Source organism: Rhinolophus sinicus, chromosome 3 (assembly GCF_057876585.1).
Source record: "Rhinolophus sinicus isolate RSI-liver-muscle chromosome 3, RSI-T2T, whole genome shotgun sequence".
In the NCBI taxonomy this organism is placed as follows: domain Eukaryota; kingdom Metazoa; phylum Chordata; class Mammalia; order Chiroptera; family Rhinolophidae; genus Rhinolophus; species Rhinolophus sinicus.
In genome coordinates this window covers 120,413,523-120,439,707 of record NC_142503.1, presented here as the reverse complement: position 1 = coordinate 120,439,707, position 26,185 = coordinate 120,413,523, and the positions used below count along the sequence as shown (strand labels likewise).

Sequence of the window (26,185 nt, the reverse complement as noted above, 5' to 3'; positions counted from 1 at the left end):
AAATGAGAACTGGTCCTTTTTTCTCTTCTCATCTTACATTTTCTCCCATGTCATTCTCATTTCATCTCCTAATGCAACCGTTGCCTCTGGTTCTATATTTCAGTCTTAGTATTTCCACTTGCTTGCTGAACATGGCATTTAGGGTGTCCCACCAGTATCTCAAACCAAAAAGACTCAGTCAAATCCAGGTCATTTGTTCCATCCATCCCATCGCTCTTTTTATACTCTTACTCCCATTAATGGTACTGACAGGGAAGTGTGAGATAGAGCTGTCATTGAGTCTGTTCCCTCATGTTCCTTTTCATTTTCCTTAATGAGTAAGTTGCTAAATCCTATTGATTACACATCAATAATATTATTTAATCAGGCCAAGATTTCATTGGCAAATTATAATCATTTTTGTAAGTATCCAGTAATATCATAAATGCCAATAAATAAAATTCTTTACATCAGAGATTCACTGTTATTTTTTATTTTTAAACTGTATTTTCTCTGACTCTTTCTCCCAGAAATTTATCTTTGGACTAAGACATAGTATGAAAAAAAAAAGTTAAGACAGTTTGCACAGAGATTTAGATTGGCAAAGCCATTCAACCTTAGCAGAAGGAGGTACTTTGGTTCTATTTTTACTATCATGTTTAGGAATAATCACTGAAAGCAGAGATAGAAATAGAGGTGGATAGGAAAGACTTGGGCCATATAATTCATCTCCTTGTTAGTGCAGGGAAGTTTTTTTTTATGTCAAATGCCTGTGAGATATTGCGCAATAAAGGTCTTAGATTAAAACATTTCAATCATTTTCATAAGTTGACTAATTATCTTTCAGGTTGCTCTCAGCATTGTTCTCTGAAGCTCTCTCCATGTATCCCTGTCATATGAGAGGTGCTTCCCTTTGTACCCAGAAATGGCCTACGATCTCAAAGGGATGAACTCCAATTATTTTTCCATTGTAGTGATGAGTCTACATTAAGTCAATCTCCCTCTTTATGATCCTTTTTGTGACCAGTGGCACACATTTGTGAAATCATTACCCAGAACAAGTAGTGGTCCAGCTTGTTACCATAGGATGGTTAAAAACTAACAAGAACCTCTCAGGATCAAACATGCCCTTTGGCACACCTAATGGTGCAGATGAATTATTCTAATGGGGTTTCCAGTACAATGCTTGGTGTAAGATGACCTCCTCATTATCCCTACAACTTTGGGGGTGGGGGGGAGGTGTGCCATTTGGGTGGATTGTTTGTAAATTCTTTGACAATTATTCAATATCTCCATTATCTCATATTTAATCACATAAAAGATTGCATGTTCTTTTGAAAGATATGTTTTGTTGTTTTTCCTAATCATTGACTCCCTGTATTTAGTTTTATACTGCCCCCCTCCTATTTTAAAAAACATTTCTTAGGTCTGTGGGTATTATTCCTCCAAGTTCTACGATATCTGCATATCTCTTGGTTGGGACTCTTTCATAATGCCATCTACATGTTCCATACCTCCTCTTTCACATCCTTAATAAAAATGCTAAATAACGGTAGGTATGGCCTTTTTTTTTTTTTTTTTTTTTTTTGCCTTCTGATCAGCCACGCCCCTTCCCCCACACTGAATACACTCCATGTGCATTATCCTTTGTTTATAAGTGTTTGACATAATTCTTAACTCAGTCGAGTCTTCTTACTCAAACCAATTAGTTTGGGCAAGAAAAATTCACACGCATTAATACTAAGATTTTTAACTGATTCCTGAAACTTCAATGATATGAATATAGTCATTGTAGCATTTTGAAAAAGTTCTTCCTTGGCAATCCAGAGCCTTCATAATGAGCTGCTTGTGGAAAGCAACAACATAGGAACTCTACAATGGTTTGAGAGCTTACTTTTCCTAAGCTACCCATTTCCTTTAGAGTCCCGCTTTGCACTTTTAAGAAACTGCCACTTTATAATACTCTCCATCCCCCCTCCCCACGCCACTTCCCCACAGTCAAGTCTATAAAACTAGAGACTAGTCCAAAGGCCTTGGCTAGCTCTGGACATGAAGAGTAGAAGGTCATGTCTGACTCGGCGTTTCTTACATGTTACAGAATTCTGGCAACTAGCCAAGAGCTGACCCAGAACTGTTTTTCTTAGGAGAATATTCAATTAAAATATAAAGAAGGCACAGTTTTCAGGCTTATCAGAAATGTTTCTGGATGTTCTTGGATTTAGTGAAGCGAGCCAAATGAAGATAAGAGTTCCTTTGGTCCACAGGGCCCGTGAACTCAGTAGTGCCCCCTCCCCTTTACCAGGGGAGGGCATGCCACTGAGATTTCATTCCCAGTCTCATCTGGTGTGTTCGGGAACCCTAAAGCCACAGGGATCACCACAGCTGCAATAAATAAAGCATCTATTCAATGCATTTTCATGCCAAATATTATTCAGCATTCTTTTGTCCTTGGTTTGATAGAAAACAGCATGGTGAACTTACTGCTTCTCCTACAGCGAGCCCCAAGTAACTATGAAAGGTCTAACAAGTCAAACCTGCGCGCAAGCAAAATCACCATACCCTCTATTTTAAAAGGATGAAGACAATAATACAGAGAACCAAAAGAAATGTAATAAAGGTAGTCTGTTGTCACTATTGAGGAGGTATTAAAATCACTAGTACACTTTTTTATTCTCCTCAGGGAAGATACTGAGAAGTGGTCAGAATATGTATCCATGCACATGTATGGGTTGGAGAGGCAATCTTTAAAAAATAAATGTCACATATGTGGCAATCTGAAAAAGAATATTACTAAGGAATTTCACAAAATTTTTATGTAAAGTCTCATCATACAGTATTATGATCTCAGGGATATTTTGTGATATTTACTGAGTCTTTTGAGAGTTCATGTATTCAGGTCATATTTTAAGGAGGACTTTATAAGATTCAGATCTAAAATGCAATTCTATGATATGCCCAGCTGATCCCATGAAATCCACCCTGAAAAGAAGCAGCATAATGATATGAACAATCCCCATTTTTGAGTTGTTACACCTCACTTGAAATGCATTCCTTCTGGATTAAAATAGCAGTTCCTCTTTGTTTCTGTCTCTAGGCTGAGGTTCAACTAAGCTACCTGGAAGCACGAAGAGATGCTGTTGAGCAGATGTCCCTCAAGCTGTACAGTGAGCAGTATACCAACAGCAGCAAGAGGAAAGAGGAGTTTGCGGACATGTCAAAAGTTCATTCAGTGGGAGGCAATGGGTAGGAGACTATTCTTTTTGTTGTTTTATTCTCACTAATCTCTACTTTTTCAATGATTTTCCACTGATAGGCATTAGGCAGGCATTTTCTCCTTATCTCACAGGCAAAGAGAAGCTCCATAGCTTAGGTATTTATTGTCTTTTTCATTTGTGCCAGAATTGAAGACTTGGGATTTTATCAGGCTTTGTCACTGAACCCAGAACCGCCTAACTTGGTTATGATTGATTTAAAAACAGCCCTGTGATTTTACTAGTGTTTGTGTGACTGTATTGTGCCTGTAACATTGGTCGTTTTTCTTTATACATTTTTTTTCAGTGTATTTCCCCTTTTTAAACTTCACCATTGATTTTTAAGTCTGTCTGAGGATCTTTGAAACACCAGAACCTCACTGGAAACTTGGTAGCACATAATTTCCCTGTAAAATGTGGATATTTAATCATTGTTTAGAGACCATGGGCTAGCCGGTTTAGCTTCACGTAACCTCAACTGGAATAACAGACGAGTCTTGGAATTGTTGAAAGAACCCAACAACTCAGTGACCCATCAACAATTTCATTCAGCTTGAGACATATGGCTGTGTTTATATTATGCTAAGTACTCATACTATTGAATAATCATCGTGCATTCAGATAGTCCAAATGACTTGGAAGTTATGCAAATAATATGTATATATTTTTTATTTCTTTGTTTTTTCTGGCTCAATTCTAATATTTAGTGGGTGATTATTAAAGAGTAAAAGAGTAGTCACGAAATTTAATTATTTCAGTTTTGATGACTTGATAAGACTTCTCATAAAGATGGAAACAGTAACCTATTTTACTTTTATACTTGAACCAGACAACACGGGGCAGAAACTGTTCCCCCAAGTTCCATTACGTATTAATAGCATCTTATAACCCTATCAGGTGGAACTCTAGCCAAAATATTCCCTGAAGAGGCAGGCAGGAAGAAGTCTTTTCATGTACTTGTTTGCATTTATCTTTTAAGTGCTTATAGTTCTGACTGAACTTTAAATCTTCATATAAATTTTTGGGATAATAAGTATACAGGTTACAAATTCTGTTTTGTGATATAATCCAGCATTAGGAAATGGGATAGGACTGTTTTCAAATTTACCAATCTGTATAATTTGTTGCTCCATCAGGATTTTTTTACATCCATAGACATGTTACATATTTATTTGATTCATCTTATACAATTCAGTAGACATTTATTCACAAGAGCAAGAGTATAGAAACAAATAAGAAAGCAAAGGTTAAAACTTGGAGCATGAACAATAAGCTGTTTTGAGGACTTAATGTGCTTTAATTTCTCTAAATGCCTAAATAGTCTCTGGTGTTCACACAAGCACAAACTTTAGGTCACATTTTCATGTTTTCTACAAGCCCTGGAGACTGAACAGGCACCTCGTGCTTCTGACCTCAGATTCCAGCAACCCAACCTGAGTCCTTACTCTGGGCTCCACAAATCATAAATCTGCCCTGGAAATTGCTTAGTTAACAACAAGCATTGTTCTGGGAAGTGGGAGTAGGTGAACTTGCCTGCTATCCTTTGTTTATGCTCCTTGGGGTGCTGAAGGCTGTGCATTGTGCAGAAATTTAAGAGTGTGCTGAAGAAAAAGCAGCTATTTAATACTAAGGACAAAAACCATATATTCCTCTCTACTTTCTGTTTACGTACAGAAAAGCATTGTTTGAGAAATGCATGTGGGTGAGGTTATCTGGGGTGTCCTGCCTCCAAGACCCTGTGCTCCCACAGTCAAATCCTTAATTCTGAAGCCTTAAGAATATAGCCTTGTAAAATTATCTGCTCCAATGACACATAAACTTCATTAACTGTTCCTTTTGTTAACATAGAATGATCATTGTTTCTGATAAGCAATTGTGGGAATAGTGTGGGCTTTCCACGGTCTTCATTCCATATGCAGATATCCAATTTACTGCAGAGAAAATTAAGTTGGTGACACAATTCATATATTTTTATTTCCTTCCCATATCGACATGCATGCTAAAAAAAGCATGTAGTTGAAAAATATGTAAGGTAAGACTCGGATGCTAGATAGACTGTGATCTTAAATTTGTAAGAATTTTACAAAACCAAAAGTCATTTTGAAACGAATTTATAACCCCATTGGCTTGACAAAATTGTGTGTATCGAGGTGATATAACACAGCTAACATACAATGATGAACTGTATGTTTAGCAGTCATGACTATGTGCGATTGGAAGATTTTCCCGAATGTATGTGAGGCTGTGCAAGCTCTAGTAACAGTGTGTTCACCTGTGGGAGACATGTGGCACTGGCTCCAGCATTGCAAAGTGGGAAACCATGGCTTCCTGAGGGTTATGCAATGTGTGAGTCACACAAGATTCTCTATGAGAGCAGGTTGGTGCTTTTTGATTCCTGCCAATTTAAATGAAAGCACTTCCTGATTATTTTATTTCTTTCATTTAATAAATATTCATTGAAGGCCTACTACGTGCATGGCGCTATGCTCAGAGCAGAGTTTGTTAACAACACTTACATTTTGTGTCTTTTGTAAAGTGTAATCATCTCTTTTTCCAGCACCTCTTTCTACTCAGAGGTTGCCCGATTTCATTTTTTAAATGAACTTCAAAGATGCTGTTTAATTCATTAAGTAGCATCCTACTGGCTGTTAAGACTTTGGTGTAGATTACAAAGTATGTGTTTTATTCAGCTTATAAGTGATAGAACTGAGAGACAAAAAGGTTGGGTGACTGGCTTGTCCAGGATGGTAGTGTAAGATGGAGCGAAGACCTCAACTTAGAGCCCTGGGTCAGAATGCGGTGGACAAGCCATAAAATCATGCTTTGTATTTTCTCTGAAGGATTTCATCTGGACCCTTGATAAACATTCTTTCCTCTAAATCCCATGTTGTGCATATTCCATATTCTATGATATTTAAATTATAGTATCTTGATTCTTAAGAAGATTTCAATAAAGCCACAAGGAAGTTTGGGCAAAAACATTGCAAAGTAGGCTTAAGTGAAAACAAAATTGACTTCATTCATTAATTTGACAAATATTTTTAAGTACTTCCTATATGAACTACAGACTTTAAAAGGCAAAATGAAATGGCCCCTGATCTTGAGAGGCTCACAGTTGGGTAGGAGGAACCAAATCTGTAAACAACATGGACTAAAGGACCACAAGTGCTGAGTTAAAAATCTACATGGGATTAGGGGCTCATGGAAGGCAGAGCTCAGTTCTGACTGTAGTGGGGGGTGGTTAGAGCAGGTCAGGAAAGACAGCAGAGAGCGGGAACTCTGGAGATGGTTTCTGAAAGAAGGCAAGGTGAGGGGAACAGCTTTTCAATTTAATCTGAACAAATGTTTATTGAGCATCTACAAAGACAGACCACAGTCTCTGCCTTCATGAAATTTACAGTCTACTAATAGAGTGCAGTATTAAGCCAGTATTTGCCTGTGCAGTGAGAGAGAAGGGGAAGCAGAGGGTGCTAGGGGAGCTCAGAGCAAATGCAGTTGACCGTCTGAGACAGGGCTGCATCTTTTGTGTTTACCACATTCTGCCCTGTGTGTGGTGCAGCGCCTGGCAAGTGCCGGGTGCTCAGTGAATGAATGGATTCATGAATGAATAACTAAAACAGGTTTGGGGCTCAGAGAGAGGGAGCATAGGTCTGAATCATCAGACTGCCTGCTGTTCCATATGACTGAAGAGCAGGGTAGAAAGTTGGAGGAAGTGTGAAAATGAGGCTTGGGGAGAAGTCCAGGTCCTGGAGTTAATCATTGAGTACATGGTTCTTAACCAGACAGTGCATCAGCGTCACCTGTGGAGCTTTTAAGCTGAAAAATGCATGCCTGCCCCACCCCAGTGAAAATTCTGATGCGGTAGGCAGGCGTAGGCCAAGATATGATTATGTTCTAATGCCCACGTCCAGTTGAGAACCATTGCTCTAGTGGTTTTCAAAATATGGTCGGTGGACCAGCACCATCAACATCTCCTGAGAATTTGTTAGAAATGCCAATTCTGGGCCCTGCTCCATAGCCCCTAAATTAGAAAGTCTGGAGGTTGAACAAGCAATCTCTGTTTAGTAAGCCCTTCAGGTAATTCTGCTGCAGTTTGAGAAACAGTACTTTAGTCATTGGAGATTTTAGGTTAGAAATTAATGGAGAATGTGGATACTGGATTAGAACTAAAGCCAGAAAGAATCAATGAACCTTGATGACCCATTGGATAAAGGGAATGATTATTTGTTGGTTCAAGGAGGGGAAAGAAGATAGGAGATTTTGGATTCAAATGACTTTGATGTTATTCCACATTTAATATTTATTGAGCTATTATTAAGTATATATTGCAGTAGGCGGCAGAGATATAAAGTCAATGGGATGCAAAGGGTAGCAGGTGTATGGAAATCAGGAAAATCTATCAGAAGAAGTCTCATGGTGAAAGGCCAAGGGTCAGAAGTGACAATAAGAGTGTGTCTCACAGAGGAGACAGTGTGTACAAATAGCCGGAACCACTAAAGGATGTCAAGCATGACTAGATTGGCAGTTTTGAAACAGTATTCTAGTAGCACTGTGGAGAATAGATTGGCAAGGATAAGACTAGATAGTGCTTAGTTAACAGGCAATTCTAGTCAGCCAGGTGAGAAATATTTAGAGCCTGAGATACAATAGCAGCAATGGAAACAGAAAGAAGGAAGTTGAACTGACAGGCCTTGGTCACCAGAGTGGATGGGGACGGAAGGGTGTGTTTAAGAATGGATATCCATGTTTCAGGCGTCTGCACTCTGGTAGATGGACATGCCATTCACTAAAGTGGGGAATTCAGAGGAGGAGCAAAGGGGAGAAAGAAGCTGAGTATAGTTCTTTTGGTGGTCTGCGGAGCATCCAAGTAGAAATGCCCAGGAAGCAGGTCTGAAGCTCAAGAATGTCCCTCAATCAGCAACAGGAACAGTGTGGTGACTATGGGGTAGCAGAAGCTGAGGGAGGGAGGAACTGACCTTTTGGCAGTCTATCCTCCCCTCTCAGGTCGGCATAAAATTATCTTTAAGAATGTTTAAAGAAATACAAAATATGAACAGACCGATTACTAGTAGGGAGATTGAATCAGTAATCAAAAACCTTCCAACAAATAAAAGTCCAGGACCACATACCTTCACTGGTGCATTCTCCCAGATGTTCAAAGAGTAATTAACACCAATCCTTCTCAAACTACTCCAAAATATAGAAGTGGAGGGAACACTTCCGAACTCATTTTACAAGACCAGCATTAACCTGATACCAAAACCAGACAAGGATGCTACAAGAAAAGACAATTATAGGCCAAAATCCATGATGAGCATACATGCAAAAATCTTCAAAAAAAATTAGCAAACCAAATTCAACAATATGTAAAAAAGATTATATACCATGATTGAGTGGGATTTATTCCAGATATGCAAGGATGGTTCAACATCCACAAATCAGTCAGTGTGATACACCACATTAACAAAATAAAGAATAAAAATCCCATGATCATCTCAACAGATGCAAAGAAAGCATTTGACAAACTTTGTTATCCATTTATGATACAAAATCTCAACAAAGTGGGTATAGAAGGGACATATCTCAACATAATAAAGGCCATATATGACAAGCCCACAGCTAACATCACACTCAATGGTGAGATGCTGGAAGCTTTTTATCCAACATCAAGAACAAGACAAGGATGCCTACTCTCTCCATTTCTTTTCAACACAGTACAGGAAATCCTAGCCAAGCAATTGGGCAAGAAAAAGAAATAAAAAAGTATCCAAATTGGAAAGGAAAAAATAAAACTGTCACTATTTGTAGATGACATATTATTGTGTATAGAAAACTACAGACTTCCTCAAACAATTGTTAGAATGAATAATTCAGAAAAGTTGCAGGATACAAAATCAATACACAAAAATCTGTTATATTCATATACACTAATAATGAGTTATCAAAAAGAGAAATTAATACAATAATTTCATCAAAAAGAATAAAATTTCTAGGAATAAATGTAACCTAGGAGGTGAAAGACCTATATATTGAAAACTGTAAGACATTAAAAGAATTGAAGAAGACATAAATAAAGGGAAGGCTATCCCATGTACATGAGTTGAAACAATTAGTACTATTAAAATGGCCTTACTACCCAAAGCAATCCACAGATTCAATACCTATCAAATTTCCAATGGCATTTTTCAGAAAAAATTGAATAAACAATCCTGAAATTTGGAACCATAAAAGACCCCAAGTTGCCAAAGCAATCTTGAGAAAGAAGAACAAAGCTGAAGGTATCAGACTCTCTGATTTCAAACTATATTACAACACGGTAGTAATTAAAACAGCACAGTATTGGCATAAAAGCAGACATATTGGTCAATGGAGCAGAACAGAGCCCAGAAATAAACAGACTGTCATATATGGTCTATTAATTTATGACAAAGGAACCAAAAATACACAATGGGGAAAGGACAGTCTCTTCAATCAATGGTGTTGGGAAAAGACAACTACATGCAAAAAATTAAATTGAACCACTATCTTAAATCATACACAAACACCAACTCAAAATGGATTAAATAGTTGAATGTAAAACCTGAAACCATAAAACTCCTAGAAGAAAACATAAGTGATTAACTCCTTGGCATAAGTCTTGGCAATGGTTTTTTGCATCTGACACCAAAAGCAAAAAGCAACAAAAGGAAAAATAAATAAGTAGGACTACAATCACACTCAAAATCTTCTGCACCGCAAAAGAAACCATCAACAAAATGAAAAGACAACCTACTGAATGGGACAAAACATTTGCAAATCATATGAGGTCTGACAATTAAGTTCGTAAACTTGTTGCAATGATGTTGCTAACCTTTTTTGACACTGTGTTTCCCTGAAAATAAGACCTACCCAGACAATCAGCTCTTATGTGTCTTTTGGAGCAAAAATTAATATAAGACTCGGTCTTATTTTACTATAATATAAGACCGGGTCTATAATATAATATAATATAATATAATATAATATAATATAATATAATTATATAATATAATATAATATAATATAATATAATATAATATAATATATATAATACTGGGTCTTATATTAATTTTTGCTCCAAAAGATGCATTAGAGCTGATTGTCTGGCTAGGTCTTATTTTCAGGGAAACATGGTATCAGAGGGATTATTCATTATGAATTTGTTCCAACTGGACAAACAGTTAACCATGTTGACTATTTGGAAGTACTGAAAAGGCTGCATAAAAATGTTAGACGACCTGAACTTTTCGCCAACAATTCATGGCTCATGCATCACGACAATGTATCAGCTCACAGGGCACTGTCTGTGAGGGAGTTTTTAGCCAGTAAACAAATAACTGTATGGGAACAGCCCCCTACTCACCTGATCTGGCCCCCAATGACTTGTTTCTTTACTTCTTTACCCAAAGATAAAGGAAATATTGAAAGGAAGACATTTTGATGACATTCAGGACATCAAGGGTAATACAACAACAGCTTTGATGGCCATTCCAGAAAAAGAGTTCCAAAATTGCTTTGAAGGGTGGACTAGGCACTGGCATCACTACATAGCTTCCCAAGGGAAGTACTTTGAAGATGACCATAGTGATATTCAGCAATGAGGTATGTAGCACTTTTTCTAGGATGAGTCCGCAATCTTAATTGTCGGACCTCGTATATCTGATAAGGAGGTAATATCCAAACTATATAAAGAACTCATACACCTCAATAGCAGAAAAACAAAGAATTCCATTAAAAAATAGGCAGAAGATCTGAATAGACATTTTCCCAAAGAAGACATACAGATGGCCGATAGACATATGAAAAGATGCTGAATGTCACTGATCATCAGGGAAATGCAAATCAAAACCACAATGAGGTATCACCTCACACCTGTTAGAATGGCTATTATCAAAAAGTCTAGAAATAACAAGTGTTGGCAATGATGTAGAGAAAAGGCACCCATGTGCACTATTGGTAGGAATGAATGTACACTGGTGCAGTCACTACGGAAAACAATATGGAGGTTCCTCAAAAAATTTAAAAATGAACTACCATATGATCCACCAATTCCACTTTTGAGTATTTATCTGAAGAAATAAAAAAGAACACTAATTTGAAATGATATATGCACCCTCATGTTCATTGCAGGAGGATTTACAATAGCTAAGATATGGAAACAACCTAAGTTTCCATTGATGGATGAATGGATAAATAAATTGTCACATATAAATACAACAGACTATTATTCAGCCATAAAAAGAAACAAAATCTTGCCATTGTGACAACATGAATGGACATTGGGGACATTATGCTACATGAGATAAATCAGACAAAGACAGACAAATACTGTATGATCCCTCTTATTTGTGGAATCTAAAACAAAAATAAAAACAAAAATCAAGTTCATAAATAAAGAGAACAGATTGGTGGTTGCCAGAGGTGGGGTGGGGTGGTAGAGAAATTGGTAAAGGGGCTCAAAGGTAAACAAGGTCACTTTGGTTGTTTCCATGTCTTGGCCACCGTAAATAAAAGCAATGAACACTGGAGCACATATATCTTTACAGATAAACGTTTTCAGATTTTTTGGGTAGATACCCAGGAGAAGGATTGCTGGGTCATATGGTAATTCTATTCTTAATTTTTTGAGGAACCTCCACGCTGCCTTCCGTAGTGGCTGCACCAGTCTGCATTCCCACCAACAGTGTATGAGGGTTCCTTTTTCTCCACAGCTTCCCCAACACTTGTTACTATTTGTCTTGTTGATGATAGCCATTCTAACCAGTGTGAGGTGATATGTCATTGTGGTTTTTATTTGCATTTCTCTGATGATTAGTGATGTTGAGCATCTTTTTATATGTCTATTGGCCATCTGTTTGTCCTCTTTAGAGAAATGTCTATTGAGGTCCTCTGCCCATTTTTTTAACTGGATTGTTTGTCTTTTTGTTGTTGAGTTTCATGAGTTCCTTGTATATTTTGGCTATTAACCCCTTATCGGAGGCGTTGTTTGCAATATCTTCTCCCATTTGGTTGGTTGCCTCTTTGTTTTGTTGATGGTTTCTTTTGCTGTGCAGAATAGATGATTGGATAAAGAAGATGCAGTAGATATACTCAATGGAATACTACTCTGCCACAAGAAAAGATGAAATAGTGCCATTTGTGACAACATGGATGGATCTTGAGATTATTATGCTAAATGAAATATGTCAGACAGAAAAAGTCAAGAACGATATGATTTCACTGAGATGTGGGATATCAAACTGAAAGCAACAAAGGAACAAGATAAAAAAAACAAAAAAACAAAAACTCATAGACACAGACAACAGTTTAGTGGTTACCAGAGGGTAAGGGGGGCAAAGAGGGTAGTGGAAGAAGGTAAAGGGAGTCAAATATATGGTGATGGAAGGAGAACTGACTCTGGGTGGTGAACACACAATGTGATATATAGATGATGTATTACAGAATTGTACACCTGAAACCTATGTAATTGTATTAACCATTATCACCCCAATAAATTTTAATTAAAAAGAAGGTAAATAAGAAGAAAATGCAGTTCATGTAAAACAGGTACAGAAATTTTGAATAACAGTATTTAAAAAATAAAGAAGTAAAGAATGCTTGTTTATTTTAAAAAGTATGGATAATTGGAACATTTTGATTTCAGTCAGAATCTTTCCTGCTGTGTTATACAAGTTTTCCAAAATAAAACACTACATCATTGAGAATTTCAGGTGGTGTCTTGATTGGTAGGAATTAAGGACTGCAGCTATCTATTATTTTCTGTCTTAAAGCTGCAGGCAAAAGCTTCCAATCCTAGATATTAGAATTTATTAGGTCTGCTCAGATTACTTCCAACTACACAAACAATATTTATTGTTAGGGATAGTCATACACTCAATGTAGTCTAATTTCTTAAGGGAGGAGAGAGAATGTACTAGATTAAAAATTAAAGACTGGAATTGAAATTGGCACTCTGCTACCTCTTAGCTCTGTGATCTTGATAGGGACCCTTAACCTCCTCAAAATGCAGTATCTCTGTCTGTAAAATGGGAATATATATCCTATCCTAGTCTACGTCATATACTTTTTGCTTACTTTTTCACATACTTTTTAAGTAGGAATATAATAATTGATAAGAAAAGGTGCGAAATACCTGGAATGTAGTAGATATGTGAAAAATCAGTTAATGGAATGTACATTGAGCAACTACTATGTTGCAGGGAGTGGTAGGAAATACTAGGAGTGAAAAAGATGCATGAGACTTAATCTTGACAGTCCTCAGTCTAGTGAGGGAGAGACAGACCCCCAGAGGCAGCTTCAAGAAACAATGGGCAAAATTCAAGAAAGAGAGTATTATGGGCATACCTAGGAGGCCTGCCTAATCTAACCTGGCTAGAAGAGCTCAGAGAGGTTTATGGGAGGAGGACACATCTGAACTGTCTTAAAAGATGCATAGACAGTAGCCACTGGAGAAAGGCTAGTTAGAGGGAGGATGAGGATTTCAGCCACAAGACAGTAACTTTGTAGGGTGTGTGTGTGTGTGTGTGTGTGTGTGTGCGCACGTGCGTCCTGTGTGCATGAAGTGTTACTATAAATAATAATTTGATGTCGTTGAAACAGAGCAGCATGGGAATGTTTCCTGACTCTGCTTGGGAGTCCCAAGGGAGTTCTTAGGGACTTCTGCTCTTGTGGTGACGTTCTAGATGATACCTGCATCTCATCAGCTACATTCCAAGCTTCCTCTGGCTGTGGGTGAATTTGAGCAATCTGTACAGATGGAGATGTAGTCAAGGTTTACGCCCTCTATCAATGAATATAGGAGTAATTCACCCCTCACCATGCAAGGTTTCAGCATAAATTTTACTCCCACATCCAAATAGTATATGTAGGTTATTCCCAAGCGTAACAGGCTGAACTAAATGAACTTTAAACACACAAAAAATTAAAAATTGGGCAGGAAAGCTGAATCCACTGCCCTTTAGGAAAAGAAGTGTTTCTGGGTCAGTGTGAACACACACACACACACACACACACACACACACATACACAACACACACAAACACAAACACACAGCACCGCCAGAGAGAAATGATATTGGCAAATGAAAACAAATCACTATTTAAAATATTGCTTGATTAAAGATCAAGTTTGATTCTCTAAATTAATTAAGTAAAAAGCTACATGAATGACTTTAACCACCTGAGAGGAGAAACAATCACCCTGATTTCAGTGCTGCAGGGTGATTTTTCTGGTTTTCTGTTGAGCAACAGGCCAAAAGTATCTACATGTTGTTAGATGAACATTCATGTTCACTCATATTCTCTCTCTCTCTCTCTCTCTCTCTCTCTCTCTCTCTCTCTCTCACACACACACACACACACACACACACACACAATGACCATTTTGAATTCCTGTTCAACGGGGGGTTTTGGAACATTGCTACATAAAACGTTTTCTTTTCGGTGCACCCCGTCCATGAAGTACCATCTCTTACACGTACTGATGTTGAGAACACTTGCAGATAAATCACTAGGCAACCCAAAGAAATCTTGTTTCCGCCATGCATTTCTGCTTTCTTCCCTGGACTCTTGATCTATCTCAATGTCATGAATAGCTGATCCATGTTTAATTTAGGTCCTTTGAGCTCCTTCTCTTATACTCTGGTGTTCTTATTAAATAGCATGATCACACTGCAGCATGCAGTTAAAAGGACCAAAAAGGGCCTGGCTACTTTCTGGCTAACTGCTGTTTGGGTACTATGTGATTATTAAAATAGGTCTTTCTGGGTAAAAACACAATTCACCAGTAGAAATGTGTTCACTTGGCGTCGTGATATTATACCATTTTAGTGTACAAATGCATTAAACTAATTTTAGAACCTAGACAGTCTTCCACTTTAGTGATCTAATGCCACCCATGCCGGGAACCAACAAAGGGTCAACCAGAGAGGTTGTTAACTTCACAGTTAACAGTAAACTGATATATGTATATATTCTTTCTTCCATCTTAACAATGCTTAATTTCTGTACTGCTTTGGAGAGTTGATAGGGCCCACAAAGAGGGAGAGCGATGATAACAGGGACGATTGGGGACCTCTGACAAATCTAATCTACCTCCTTTTCTTGTATAGAACTTGAATATCTTCAGGAATGCTATCTTGGGCTCTAAGCTTTCCACACCCAAAGAAAACAGTGAAATCTCATCCATCAGAAAAAGTGTAGTGTCCTAAGACTAAAAATAATATATGTAGGAGGAAGCTCAGTTTCTTATGCCATGGAGTCCTGAGAGCATCTCCAGTAGTTCTTTAAAGAGAAGACTGCATTTGTGCTAGTATATCCCTACGCGAGAAACCAAATTCCCAAGGCATTTTTTTTTTTTAAAATGTAGGCTGTAGAAGGGATGTCAAAGTATAATTCAATAAGAGCAATTCCATAGGTAACTAAAACCCTGTAGTCTGAGCATAACACGCTCTGGGCAGGGTCAGCTTCATGGAAGAGATAGATGAAGTCATCTTGGAAGAGGTCTCCATATTAGCTCTGCTACCAGGATTTTGTTAGGAACTGGGTGGCAGAGACCTGTTTCCAGGGTATTTACCTCCTGCCCTAACTCTGATGGTAAATATTCTCTACTGCCTGTTAAATCTTTGAAAAACCAGTGAGGCTTAGGGTGGGGGGAGTCCTTTTACAAAAGGGTGAGCTGCCCAAACCACACTAGGGTGCCCGTAGCAAGTCTGGATGCAGTTCCCTTTTAACACAACAGATAGTCATGGCAAGGTTTATATTTTATTTTGTTTTTTTAGACAACATTGCTCTTGCTTTGTCTTCTGAAGGATGGTTTTCCCATTTGTGTTGGAACCACTGGCTATTCTAAATTCTTCAGAATGGTTTCCAGCTCTTTGGCTAGAACTTTGTCTAGCATATTATCTGAAAACTTACGAGTAGACAAGGGTTTGACTTCCTGACAGCCTAAAAGAATCCTCTAAATACATTCAGAAATCTCCATTGATATTTCTAATTTTATGGCTAATCTTGGAGGTTAGAATTTTTTTTTTTTCTTTACAGCTTTTATTTCAATAATGAATGTTTATGAACAGACGGTTCATGGGTACATGAGAAAGTGGGGCCAGTCATTAACAAATTTGTAGGGTTGATTTTATTTTTCTCAGACATTTTCACACGTAGGTGGGTATATATGAGAAATGAGAAAATTACTGCTGGAAAGAACTCCATATTCCTTTTTATTTATTAATGGCAAAGGCAGGCTGCTTTTCTCATGAGGAAGTCGCTCATGAATTTTCATTCAAAATAGTAAATTAGTGTCCACACTTTAATATGTTTAGAGTGGAAAGGGATTCTACATGCAACTGTGCATATCAGATTCCATGTCTGGAAAGCTAAATTTTATTCTTTAATGATATGATGATTGAGCTAGGTGCCACTATTGTATCTCCCTTCTGTGCTTACATGCCTCATGGAGTAGAGGATAATGGGAAATTCTGATCTATTGTTAGTATTTTACTTCAGGAAAATTCTTAAACTATATTTTTACAAGATTTTGTTACCACTTCCTTTAGTGTCTTTTTCTGAAAACCAGAAGCAAACTTTCTTGAGCAAATAAGGTGATCAGTGAATACTTAGTGAATATTTGGGGAAAGAATCAATATGCTAAAGAAGCAAGGAAAATTGGATCATTTAATAGAAGTCCCAATATAGACAAGCTGGTATTTCAGGAACTGGTCTTGTGTTTTGGATGTGCCAGTGTGAAATGAACCATTAAACATACAAAAGATGGATTCTTAAATACTCTAAAATATATATTACTCGACCTCAGTAGAAAAACTGCCAGGACTTTTTAGTGTTATCTTTTCTTCAACCAAGAATTGCTCTATTTTCATGATTTCTTCATTTGGTTGTCTGTTTTAATCAAAATTCCTCAGTGGGCTAAGCTGAAACCTCATATATTCACACACACCTCCCATTGATTTCACTTGGGTGAAACTTTATCTTTTAAGCAAAGTTTAGGTTGAAATGTTCAGTTAATGATACTCACTTTAAATACCAAAGGCTGAATGCATTTATGTATTCAAACACGTAGCTAATCAAACATAACTCCCACCAGGGTTTAGAGGAAGGATTATTTCTTAAACTATGCCAGCCTCACAAATAATATATTGCTGTCCAATATGCAGAAAAATGATACTAAATAAGCTTGTTAGTATTTCATTTCTGTGGTGAAAGGACCTGGAATCCTTTCAACCTTAAAAAGACGGAGAAAATGGTAGACAAGATGTTGGGAAATACTTTTGTCAATTATTCATAGTAGTTGACGTAAACTTAAAAATAAACACTGAAGAAAACATTGCTCATTTATTTTTCCATAGCCTTGTCCTTATTTCTATTAGATTCCCAGATTATGGAATAAATATGCATAATTCTGTACTTGTCTAATAATAATAGACTTTGAATTAGAAGAGTTTTTCTTCGTATAACATAATTAAGCTTTTACACCTCCTAAAATGGGAATGTTATACCTACAACAGAATGTCCAGCTCTTTTATTGTGAGCCCTTCGGATATATGGCAATTTAAAAGAAAAGTATTCAAAAGAATACCATTTTCGTGATGTGTTTGGTTTATAATATTTTCATAGAGTATGTATGAGTTTGCTTTGTATAGTTTCATAAAGGATATAACATATTCATAGAACACCAAAAAGGTATGTTTTGAGAACTTTTAACATGTAGGAGATTTTATATTTGAATGAATGACTTGACATAAACCCAAGCACAATTACAAAGAAAATTTTATGAGGAAAATCCCTCCAGAAGAGTAGATCCCATTCTCATATCCTTTACAAGATTCTGAGCTACTTGCCACAATTTCAGTCTCCTCTCTCTCCCTTCTGAAAAGAGAGACTAGAGCCACCAGGAATTCAAGAAAATTCTATAAGCTGGTTTGGAATTCAGCTTATAGAATTGGTATATTTGTCAAAGGGACATCGAAGTGTAACTAGTTTCATGCTATCCTTGATAAATTCACTCATCTATGACCTCCACATTGTACTGTACAGTAGCTGGCACCTTTCCTGGAAGACATTGTGTTTTGTAAAACCACTTGCAAAACCCTTAGCACACCTTTGCAGGTAATGTAAACATAAGAAATTCTTCTCTAAAAATTTTCCTGATGCGATAAATACATTAAATTGTAGTTATTTTAGAAGGTTTCAAAAGAACCAACAAAGAAATTCTGGTAATTTAATTGCTGACTAGCTACAAAGTTATATATTTGATTTCACCAAATTTGGAAAACTGTGTGGTCTTTTCTAAGTTGTGAATTAACACATGGCCAAGATTCCTAAATGAGGTACAAATGCTTAAAAGAATGTTTTTCTTGTCAGTATTTGGACCTTATGAGAATTCGTTGTTTGGAAAACACTGGTGCTGATTCTACTACGTTTGTGAAACAAAATATGGAACCAAAGTATTTACTGTGTCTAACAAACTCAAGCATAAATAGTCTCAGCTAGGATGAAAATAGACTACACTTGGAGAAAGAATGAGTACAGCACCTGTGTTATGTTCATTCGCCATCAGGTCTCCAGTGTAGACTATCTGAGAAGGAGCCCGAGGTGCATTTAATTAGAAGCAATGGCTTTTGTTCTGTAAGGAGAGTAATAGGAGGAAAGAGCCCAATGGGTATAAAGACATAATAAAGAACCAATGGAAAAATTCCCATAGTTCTGAACATTTGAATCATCCTGTATGTATTTTTTCATTTGTTTAAAATCTATTTCTAAATCTCCTTTAATTTTCACTAGAGAAAATAGGAGGATTTGAAAGGAATGGGAAGGCAACTCCCATTCACAGAGAACCTACTACATCTGGTCATTCTAAGCAAATGTACCATTGTCATCTACTGAAGGCAAAATCTAGCCTTCAGCATGAGTGAGAAGCCTGGCCATGGGGCACTTGTTGCTTTGGTGTTGGCACCTGGGGATGAGATACTATTATCTCTGTCACATACTGCTCTTCTGAAGCCATTCCTGCCCTACTAAAGGTTTTTCATTTCATTATTTACCCTCATTCCTCATCATTCACCAGGTACTATGGTGGGCATTGGGAAGCAGAGATAAATGAATCCCTTGCCCTTGAATTGTTTAGTCATAATCAAAGTTTCCTTTTTATCATACACATATGGAAAATAAAACAGGCTTCTTTATTTTCTCTTACTGACTGATAATTTTTATGAGATATCCTAAACGCATACTTTCCTGAAATCAAGAAACAAATAAACAAACAAATTTTAGGATCAGATTTCAGGCTCTTAAACACAATGCTTTCAGTCTCCCATAATAAACGAACATTCTCTTTAAGGAACAACTCTTGGGATAAATACTGTTTCTCGGATTTCCTATTCTTCTCCTTTCTTTTGGACAAATATATCGTCCAATCTGAGCATATAGGGGACTTAAGGACCTTGTGATTCTGATTCCCCTGGCTTAATGTGGCCGGTGGGAGTAGGCCGGCTGGATTCATTGAAATGAGTCTTGCCCTGGGAATTATGCAGTTGCCCTCCACAGAGGGCTATGACTCTGCTGTTATCTCTTGGCTCAGTCAGGAGGTATTTCCTGCTGTCTAAAGCCTCATCTCAGCCCTCACTGGTCCTGCCAGCTCTTTGAGGTCTGGCTTAGAGGCCCCTCCGGCTCTCCTTGGACGTTCTTGTGCAATGCCTCTATCAAGTTCACCAACCGAACTCCCAGAAACCTCATGGGGGGATGAGAGAACAGTGTAGCAAAGGGCGTCCTGACCAAAGATCTCTCTCTGAGTTGCAAGAGCCCCACTCCAGGTTATTGTGAGGACGTGGATTAAGGCATTGTCTTCCCAGACTTCCTAGCAAGAAATGGAGCTGACATCTTGCACTTTTGGCTTTCCCTTCAACTTGTGCCTTCCATCTAGGTCTTGGGCCAAGAGATGGGACACACATCTGAGCACCTGCTCCTCTTGCCTTTATTTCCTTCTTATTCCCTAAGTCCATGGAGAGGAAAGGGGTGAGTTTTCCCTTCCTTTCCTCTTTACTTTTACTATGACCCTGGACTATACTCTTCTAATTTGGGGGTCACATTCCTCTTTCCCCTGTCTTTATGGTTATAATATAGGCAGGGACAAGAAGAAAGAAATGATGACCGTAATTTAGGAGGCATTTCTAAACAATTGCACCTGTCATGTGAACAAAAGCTTATTAGTCATTCCTTGTTAGTCAGTCACAAAGCTAATAAAGAAAGTCTGATGTTTCTTTGTCTCCATTACAGCGGTATTTGTTTAGTTGTTAGTATTTAGTATTTTGAAATGGGCTACTATGCAGGTTTCACGTATGTGCTGGAAGTCAGTGCTATTCAAGGTGAGGTCCGTGACCACCAGCGTTGCCAGTTGCTAGCGTTTGTTAGAAATGCAGAATCTCAGGCCCCTCCTCGGGACTACTGAATCAGTACCTGCTTTTGAACAAGGTCCTCAGCTATGCCACATGCACATTCAAGTTTGAGAAGCCCTGCTCTAGGCCATCATCCCCTTACTGAAGGTTTGGCTACATCAGCGGTGCCCATCACCGGCATTCACTGCACACGTGTTACTCATTTTTCAGCCAATGACTATCCTTGCCCTTGGGTGCGTATGGGCCTAATCAAGGATCTTTATAATTACAGTAAAGTAATTAAAATAAGCAATTCTAGGTCTAGTCTCCTTCACCAAACACACCTTAACTTTTTTTTTTTTTTTTTTGATATCTATTAAGATTAAGTTGTAAATTATGAAAAAGTGGATGTTCGTTTTCTTGGAAAGCAATCATTTAATATAGAGAGACAGGAACAAGGTAGTAATAAGACACTCACTTGATAAATGCAGATTCATACCTCAGGCTGCTGCTTCACTAGTACTAGTAAGGTCTTGTTCAGGTACAGTTTGACAAGACGCTAGCATTGCTTTTAGGGGGATGATGATTTTTGGAGGGAAGGACAAAGTCATAGTTTTTCATCTGCACTTTCATTTTCTGATCACAGTGGTTTAGAAGAATCTGGGCTTTACTTATTCACCAGGCTTTCAATAGAGAATCACATTAATCCTTTTAAGCTCCTTATTCTAATGATTTATTTTGTTGAAAACCATAGTTATCCTCCTTTGAATTTTAATGATTGCTGCCTATTCCAAGATTCATTGTTTTGACTTCCTGTCCTTACCTTTGTTTCCTACATGTCTGTGGGGAACACCTGTCTAATACTGGATCTGCCCCTGGTTCTCACTGGCTTACCAGAGTCACTCAAGCCTATCTCTGAGTGTTAAGCTGAAATGCTGGCTATTCATCCATGACAATAAATGTAGGATGTATGTTTGCAGAGATAGGCAGATAGACAGCAGAGGGAAATATAAATGATTGAGTCATTTCTCAGTGAAAATAATGTTTTGGATATGATAGTGTATTATGATCATTGTAGAGAAATGAGTTATATTAGTATCCTCAATCATAAATCTATTGGCATGCAATATGGATGGAAATCTAGTAGATGAAAAAGAGGGTCAAATTTTGAGGGTACTGTTCTGACCCAAAATTCTGGACCATGTCACCGTCATAAGGCACTGACCCTCCATTCTTCGTTGTTAAATACGGCAGTGCTCTTGTTCAAGGGCATAGTAGTCATTTCGTTCAAGTGCTGCAAATCCTCAGAAAGGGTTAGCAAATGGAAATGGCCATGATAATATGTCTTAGGTATGAGCATCGGAAATACATGTTATGATTTCAGAATCTAAGGAGTGACTATGTCACAAGCTTGAGTTCCTATTTCGCCCACTGTGTAACCACACAGAGAATTGTTCCCTTCTCTTTTTTGTAGGTATCACCTAGGAACATCATGGGTTTTCAAGAATATATTATTCTAATACAAGATTTTAACAACTACACTGTATTTATGCATAATACATTTTGTGCTTTATCTTCAGGCTTCTGGACTTTGATTCAGAATATCAGGAGCTCTGGGATTGGCTGATTGACATGGAGTCCCTCGTGATGGACAGCCATGACCTGATGATGTCAGAGGAGCAGCAGCAGCATCTTTACAAGGTGAGAGCTACTGTGCTTGCCTTTACCTTGCTGTGGAAGATCTGATTAGCCTGACAAGTCAGTCTCTCTCTCTCTCTCTCTCTCTCTCTCTCTCTCTCTCTCTCTCTCTCTCTCTCTCTCTCTCATCTTTGCGTTCATTGTATGTATCATGGTGTCTATTAGAATTCCCTTCCCTGTCCCCAAACTCATTTCCATCTCTTGTGTGCTGACAGGCTGCACCGACATCATAATTGCAAGAAAGTTCCCTTTATAACATTCTATTTGGTGTAATTCTATAGAAGGACAAAGATTTATCTTTGAGATGAATAGCAATAAATGAAATTGCATTAATAAATAGACTGAAACAAAACAAAGGGTAAATGGACTGGTAGCATTTAACAAAATGTGTTTTGATTGGAGCACTCGGGTAGATTTTATCCACCTCTCAGATCTGCCCAGAGAAAAAAGAAATTTGCTGTCAGTTTGGCTTGCTGCTTTCAGGGTACAGGGCTTGTCCAATTTAATGTTTATTAGTGATACATAGAGCAGACGTTGTCATATTAAGTCAATACTTTGCGTGTGATTTAAGAAAACTGGCTTGGAACTCACATATTGATTGCAGGCAATCCATCTAATAACTATCTATATTGTTTTCCATGTCTGCTAATTCACCCTTAGCCTAGCGTGTTTTACCAATTCCACTTAAATAGTCTTAGAAGTTCTTATAAAACAGCCATGTGATTCTGACTGAAAAAATGGCTGCAAGATTCATAGTGAAAAAGCTGTCAGGGAGGGTAGAGGGACTTTCCACTGAAATATCAAACTGCCGTAAATCTTCCTCATTTAGGCAATTTTTATTGGAGTAATTCTGACAGTTGTCATCCTTGAATTGCTTTGAGCATATGGCATATTTCAAAGAGCAGATTGTGAATCATAAAAAATAAAATTAATAACTAACTACAGAATCAGCAACAGTATAATGACAAGAAACAACTACCCTCTAGCTTTTTAAGTTTTCTTATAGAATAAGAAATACATTCAAGGTCAAATAAAAGTTGTCTTCTTTCTTCTTCAATGTTTATCATTTTAAGTTACCTTTCCTTAATATAGTATTTCAACTTTTACTTCCTCTAAAGAGAGATATGTGTTTGTACTTTTCAAGGGTCTGGTCGACTTTAATTAGTGTCCCCTGGGAATCAGCTCAGTTAAGAGAAGATGTAAGCTCCCCAGGGCCTCAGCAAATGGTGGTATCTTGCTCCCTAAAGACTTCTGTCCAACATTAATCGAATTTGTTGACTCTTAGCTGTTTCTTGTATGGATAGCTGTCCACGTTAGCAACCAAGCTATCCGATATATCTTTTGGCATAACCTATTGTTAGAGTAACAATCTCAACCTAATATAACCAAAGCTAGGTGATTTCACATTTCATGTTAGGATCAAGAATTACATACGAATAATACCTACAAATCCACATTAATTTGTGATATAAAATATTTGTCTTATTCCTAAGACTTAAGCGTTAAAAATTGAGCCAAACAGGAAAAAAAAAAAGGAATACAAAAGTAACCTATTCATAAGCCATTATCTCAGATTTTATTGCACTCATGCTGTCACATTTTTTTCTTCTTGATGCATTTTGTATTTTGTGCATAAACCACTATTTTTTCAGAAACAGTGCTATTCTTTGTCAAAATCGCATCCATGTAATTTACATCACAATTAATAGGAAATCACTGAACAAAAAGTGCAGTCTTCTTTTTCTCGTGGTTTCCTTGTAAGTGGTCTGCCTGAGAATACCCATTCTGGCATATTGAAGGCCATTATTCCACCTACTCAGTACTTCTGGGTTATAGTATTTTTCCAAACATTTTCATATTGGGGTTCTTCATTTGTGACTCATAGACTGTCATCATTTTTCTGCTTTTAGGTGTTCAACATATCTAAGTATATTAGATTAGCACTAACTTTGTATTTAGTTATAAGCAAAATGAAAGATTAAGTTAGAAACCAAGGGCAAATGCTACAGGTTTATAGAGTTTTGCTTTATATAAGCCCCCAAATTATCCCAGAGGTTTGGAAACATCCAAAGCAATCCTGAGGATATTGACGAAGGAGTAATTTAGAACTTAAGGTGGCTCCTGAATTAGAAAAACGGATGGAGGAGAAGTAATTTCAAGTCTTTGGCAAGAATATTCAGGGATTCTTAGGTTAGGTCAATATTTCCTATGTCCCATTCCTCTGTTCTAATCTGGTTTTTTTTTTCAGGAATCAACTGAACTGATGCTTTGGGGGAGGGAGGTTTGGAGCCTGTTGTTCATAGAGACCCCTCAAAGAGTAAAGCTTTTCAGTTGGTCCTCAGGTCTTGCTAGGCTTTCAGTACCATTTGATACCACCTTAATCATATTTAACCATTAAATTTGTTGGTCCGGAAAGTACTAATGCTTTATTAGCATTTCTCCTCAAGGGCACCATTAACATTTGGGACAAAACTTTTTTTTTGTTAGTTTGTAGGACTATCCCTTTCACTACTGGACATTTACTATTCATTTTCCCCATGTTTATGACAACTCAGCAGAACATCCAACCCATTTCTCAGCATTTACAACCTATCGCAACCTATCTACTCGTATAACATCTTTATGTCTTAAACCGCTTATAACACCAAGAAAAATGCCTTGTAGTCTATCCATTGTTAAGCAAAACACCTTATACAGTTATTGAACTAAGAGTTGTTGGGTTGAAAAATTAAGGATAGGAATGAAGCTCGTGCTCCCTGGTATTAATGAAAAGAATGAGGGTGAAACATGTAAGAGAGACCTTCAACTGAGTGTTGGTAAAATCCCAGGGACTGTAGACCAGAACAGAAGCATTATTCCTTTTATCATAGAATTCGAAAGTTCTGTTCTGCCCTCTCCAGGGGGGCTCTGTGTATTTCATCACTCATCTCCCTTCCTGGCATAGATAGTTATGCCCAGACCCCAATTTAAGCATCTCACAGTCCTAGGTTGATTCCCAAAGTCCACATTTGGAAATGTTGGATTAGAGTAAATATAGTAAGATGGCAACTCAGTGAGAGTGAAGACTTTTTAGGAACTACCTAAACATTAAGTAATAACTTCCTGACTTTACCTATTTATTTGATATTCTGGTCTTTGCTAAAAAATCATATGGCCTTAACTCCTAGATATGGAACTACAGATAAATACCTGAAAGTATTTATTCAGCAGACCTCCTGGGTGGGGCACCTGTTGTGATGTCTTGGTTACCCCCAAACCAGCATAATACACAAATAACTTATAAAGGAAAAGAATTAGATTTAACCAGCAAAGAAGACATTGATACAACCTGACATAATTTAGAACCTTAACATTACAATGGGCTGTAAAGCAGGTTTTCTGTTTAAACCAGGTCTTGTTATTTTCAGATTGTTAGAAATTTAAGACCATTTTCTTTCTAATTAATTTTAAACTGCAGGGTCCTAATTTTTTATTAAAAACTAACCACTCCCTTAAATATACTTTTGTCTTTGTTTTGAGACAGTGAGCCATACTGCCAATATCTTTCCTTCCCCCTTCTCTGTCTTGCCCAGCCTCGGAATGGGGACCTTCTGTACCATTTTAAATAAACATTGGCAGGATCGCCAGCCTAGAAAACACAAACGTACTAGTTTTTTTCTCATTTTTTTTGTCTTCCTTAATCTGAGAATCACCTCCAGGGAGAATTTGCCCCCACTCCCTCACTTTCTTTCTCTTCATTCCTCCTACCTTCCTAAGTAGGACAATTTAATTTGTCAAAAGTAACCACCGTGATTTTGAAAGTTCAGCTCCTATTTGTACTAGAGTTACGAAGCCAGAATTCCTAATCACAGGGAGC

At 37.5% G+C, this 26,185-nt stretch overlaps 1 protein-coding gene across 7 annotated transcripts in view; it reads left to right on the top strand.

The window, feature by feature from the left end:
* AKAP6 (A-kinase anchoring protein 6) overlaps positions 1 to 26,185 on the top strand; it is a 475,966-nt gene that overhangs the window by 317,064 nt on the left and 132,717 nt on the right. For all 7 annotated transcript variants that reach the window (XM_019754539.3, XM_019754535.3, XM_074328130.2 and 4 more), the window contains 2 exons: positions 3,074 to 3,222; positions 22,212 to 22,332. In XM_019754539.3, coding sequence (XP_019610098.3) covers positions 3,074 to 3,222; positions 22,212 to 22,332 — 270 coding nt within the window. The remainder of the gene's footprint in view (positions 1 to 3,073; positions 3,223 to 22,211; positions 22,333 to 26,185) is intronic.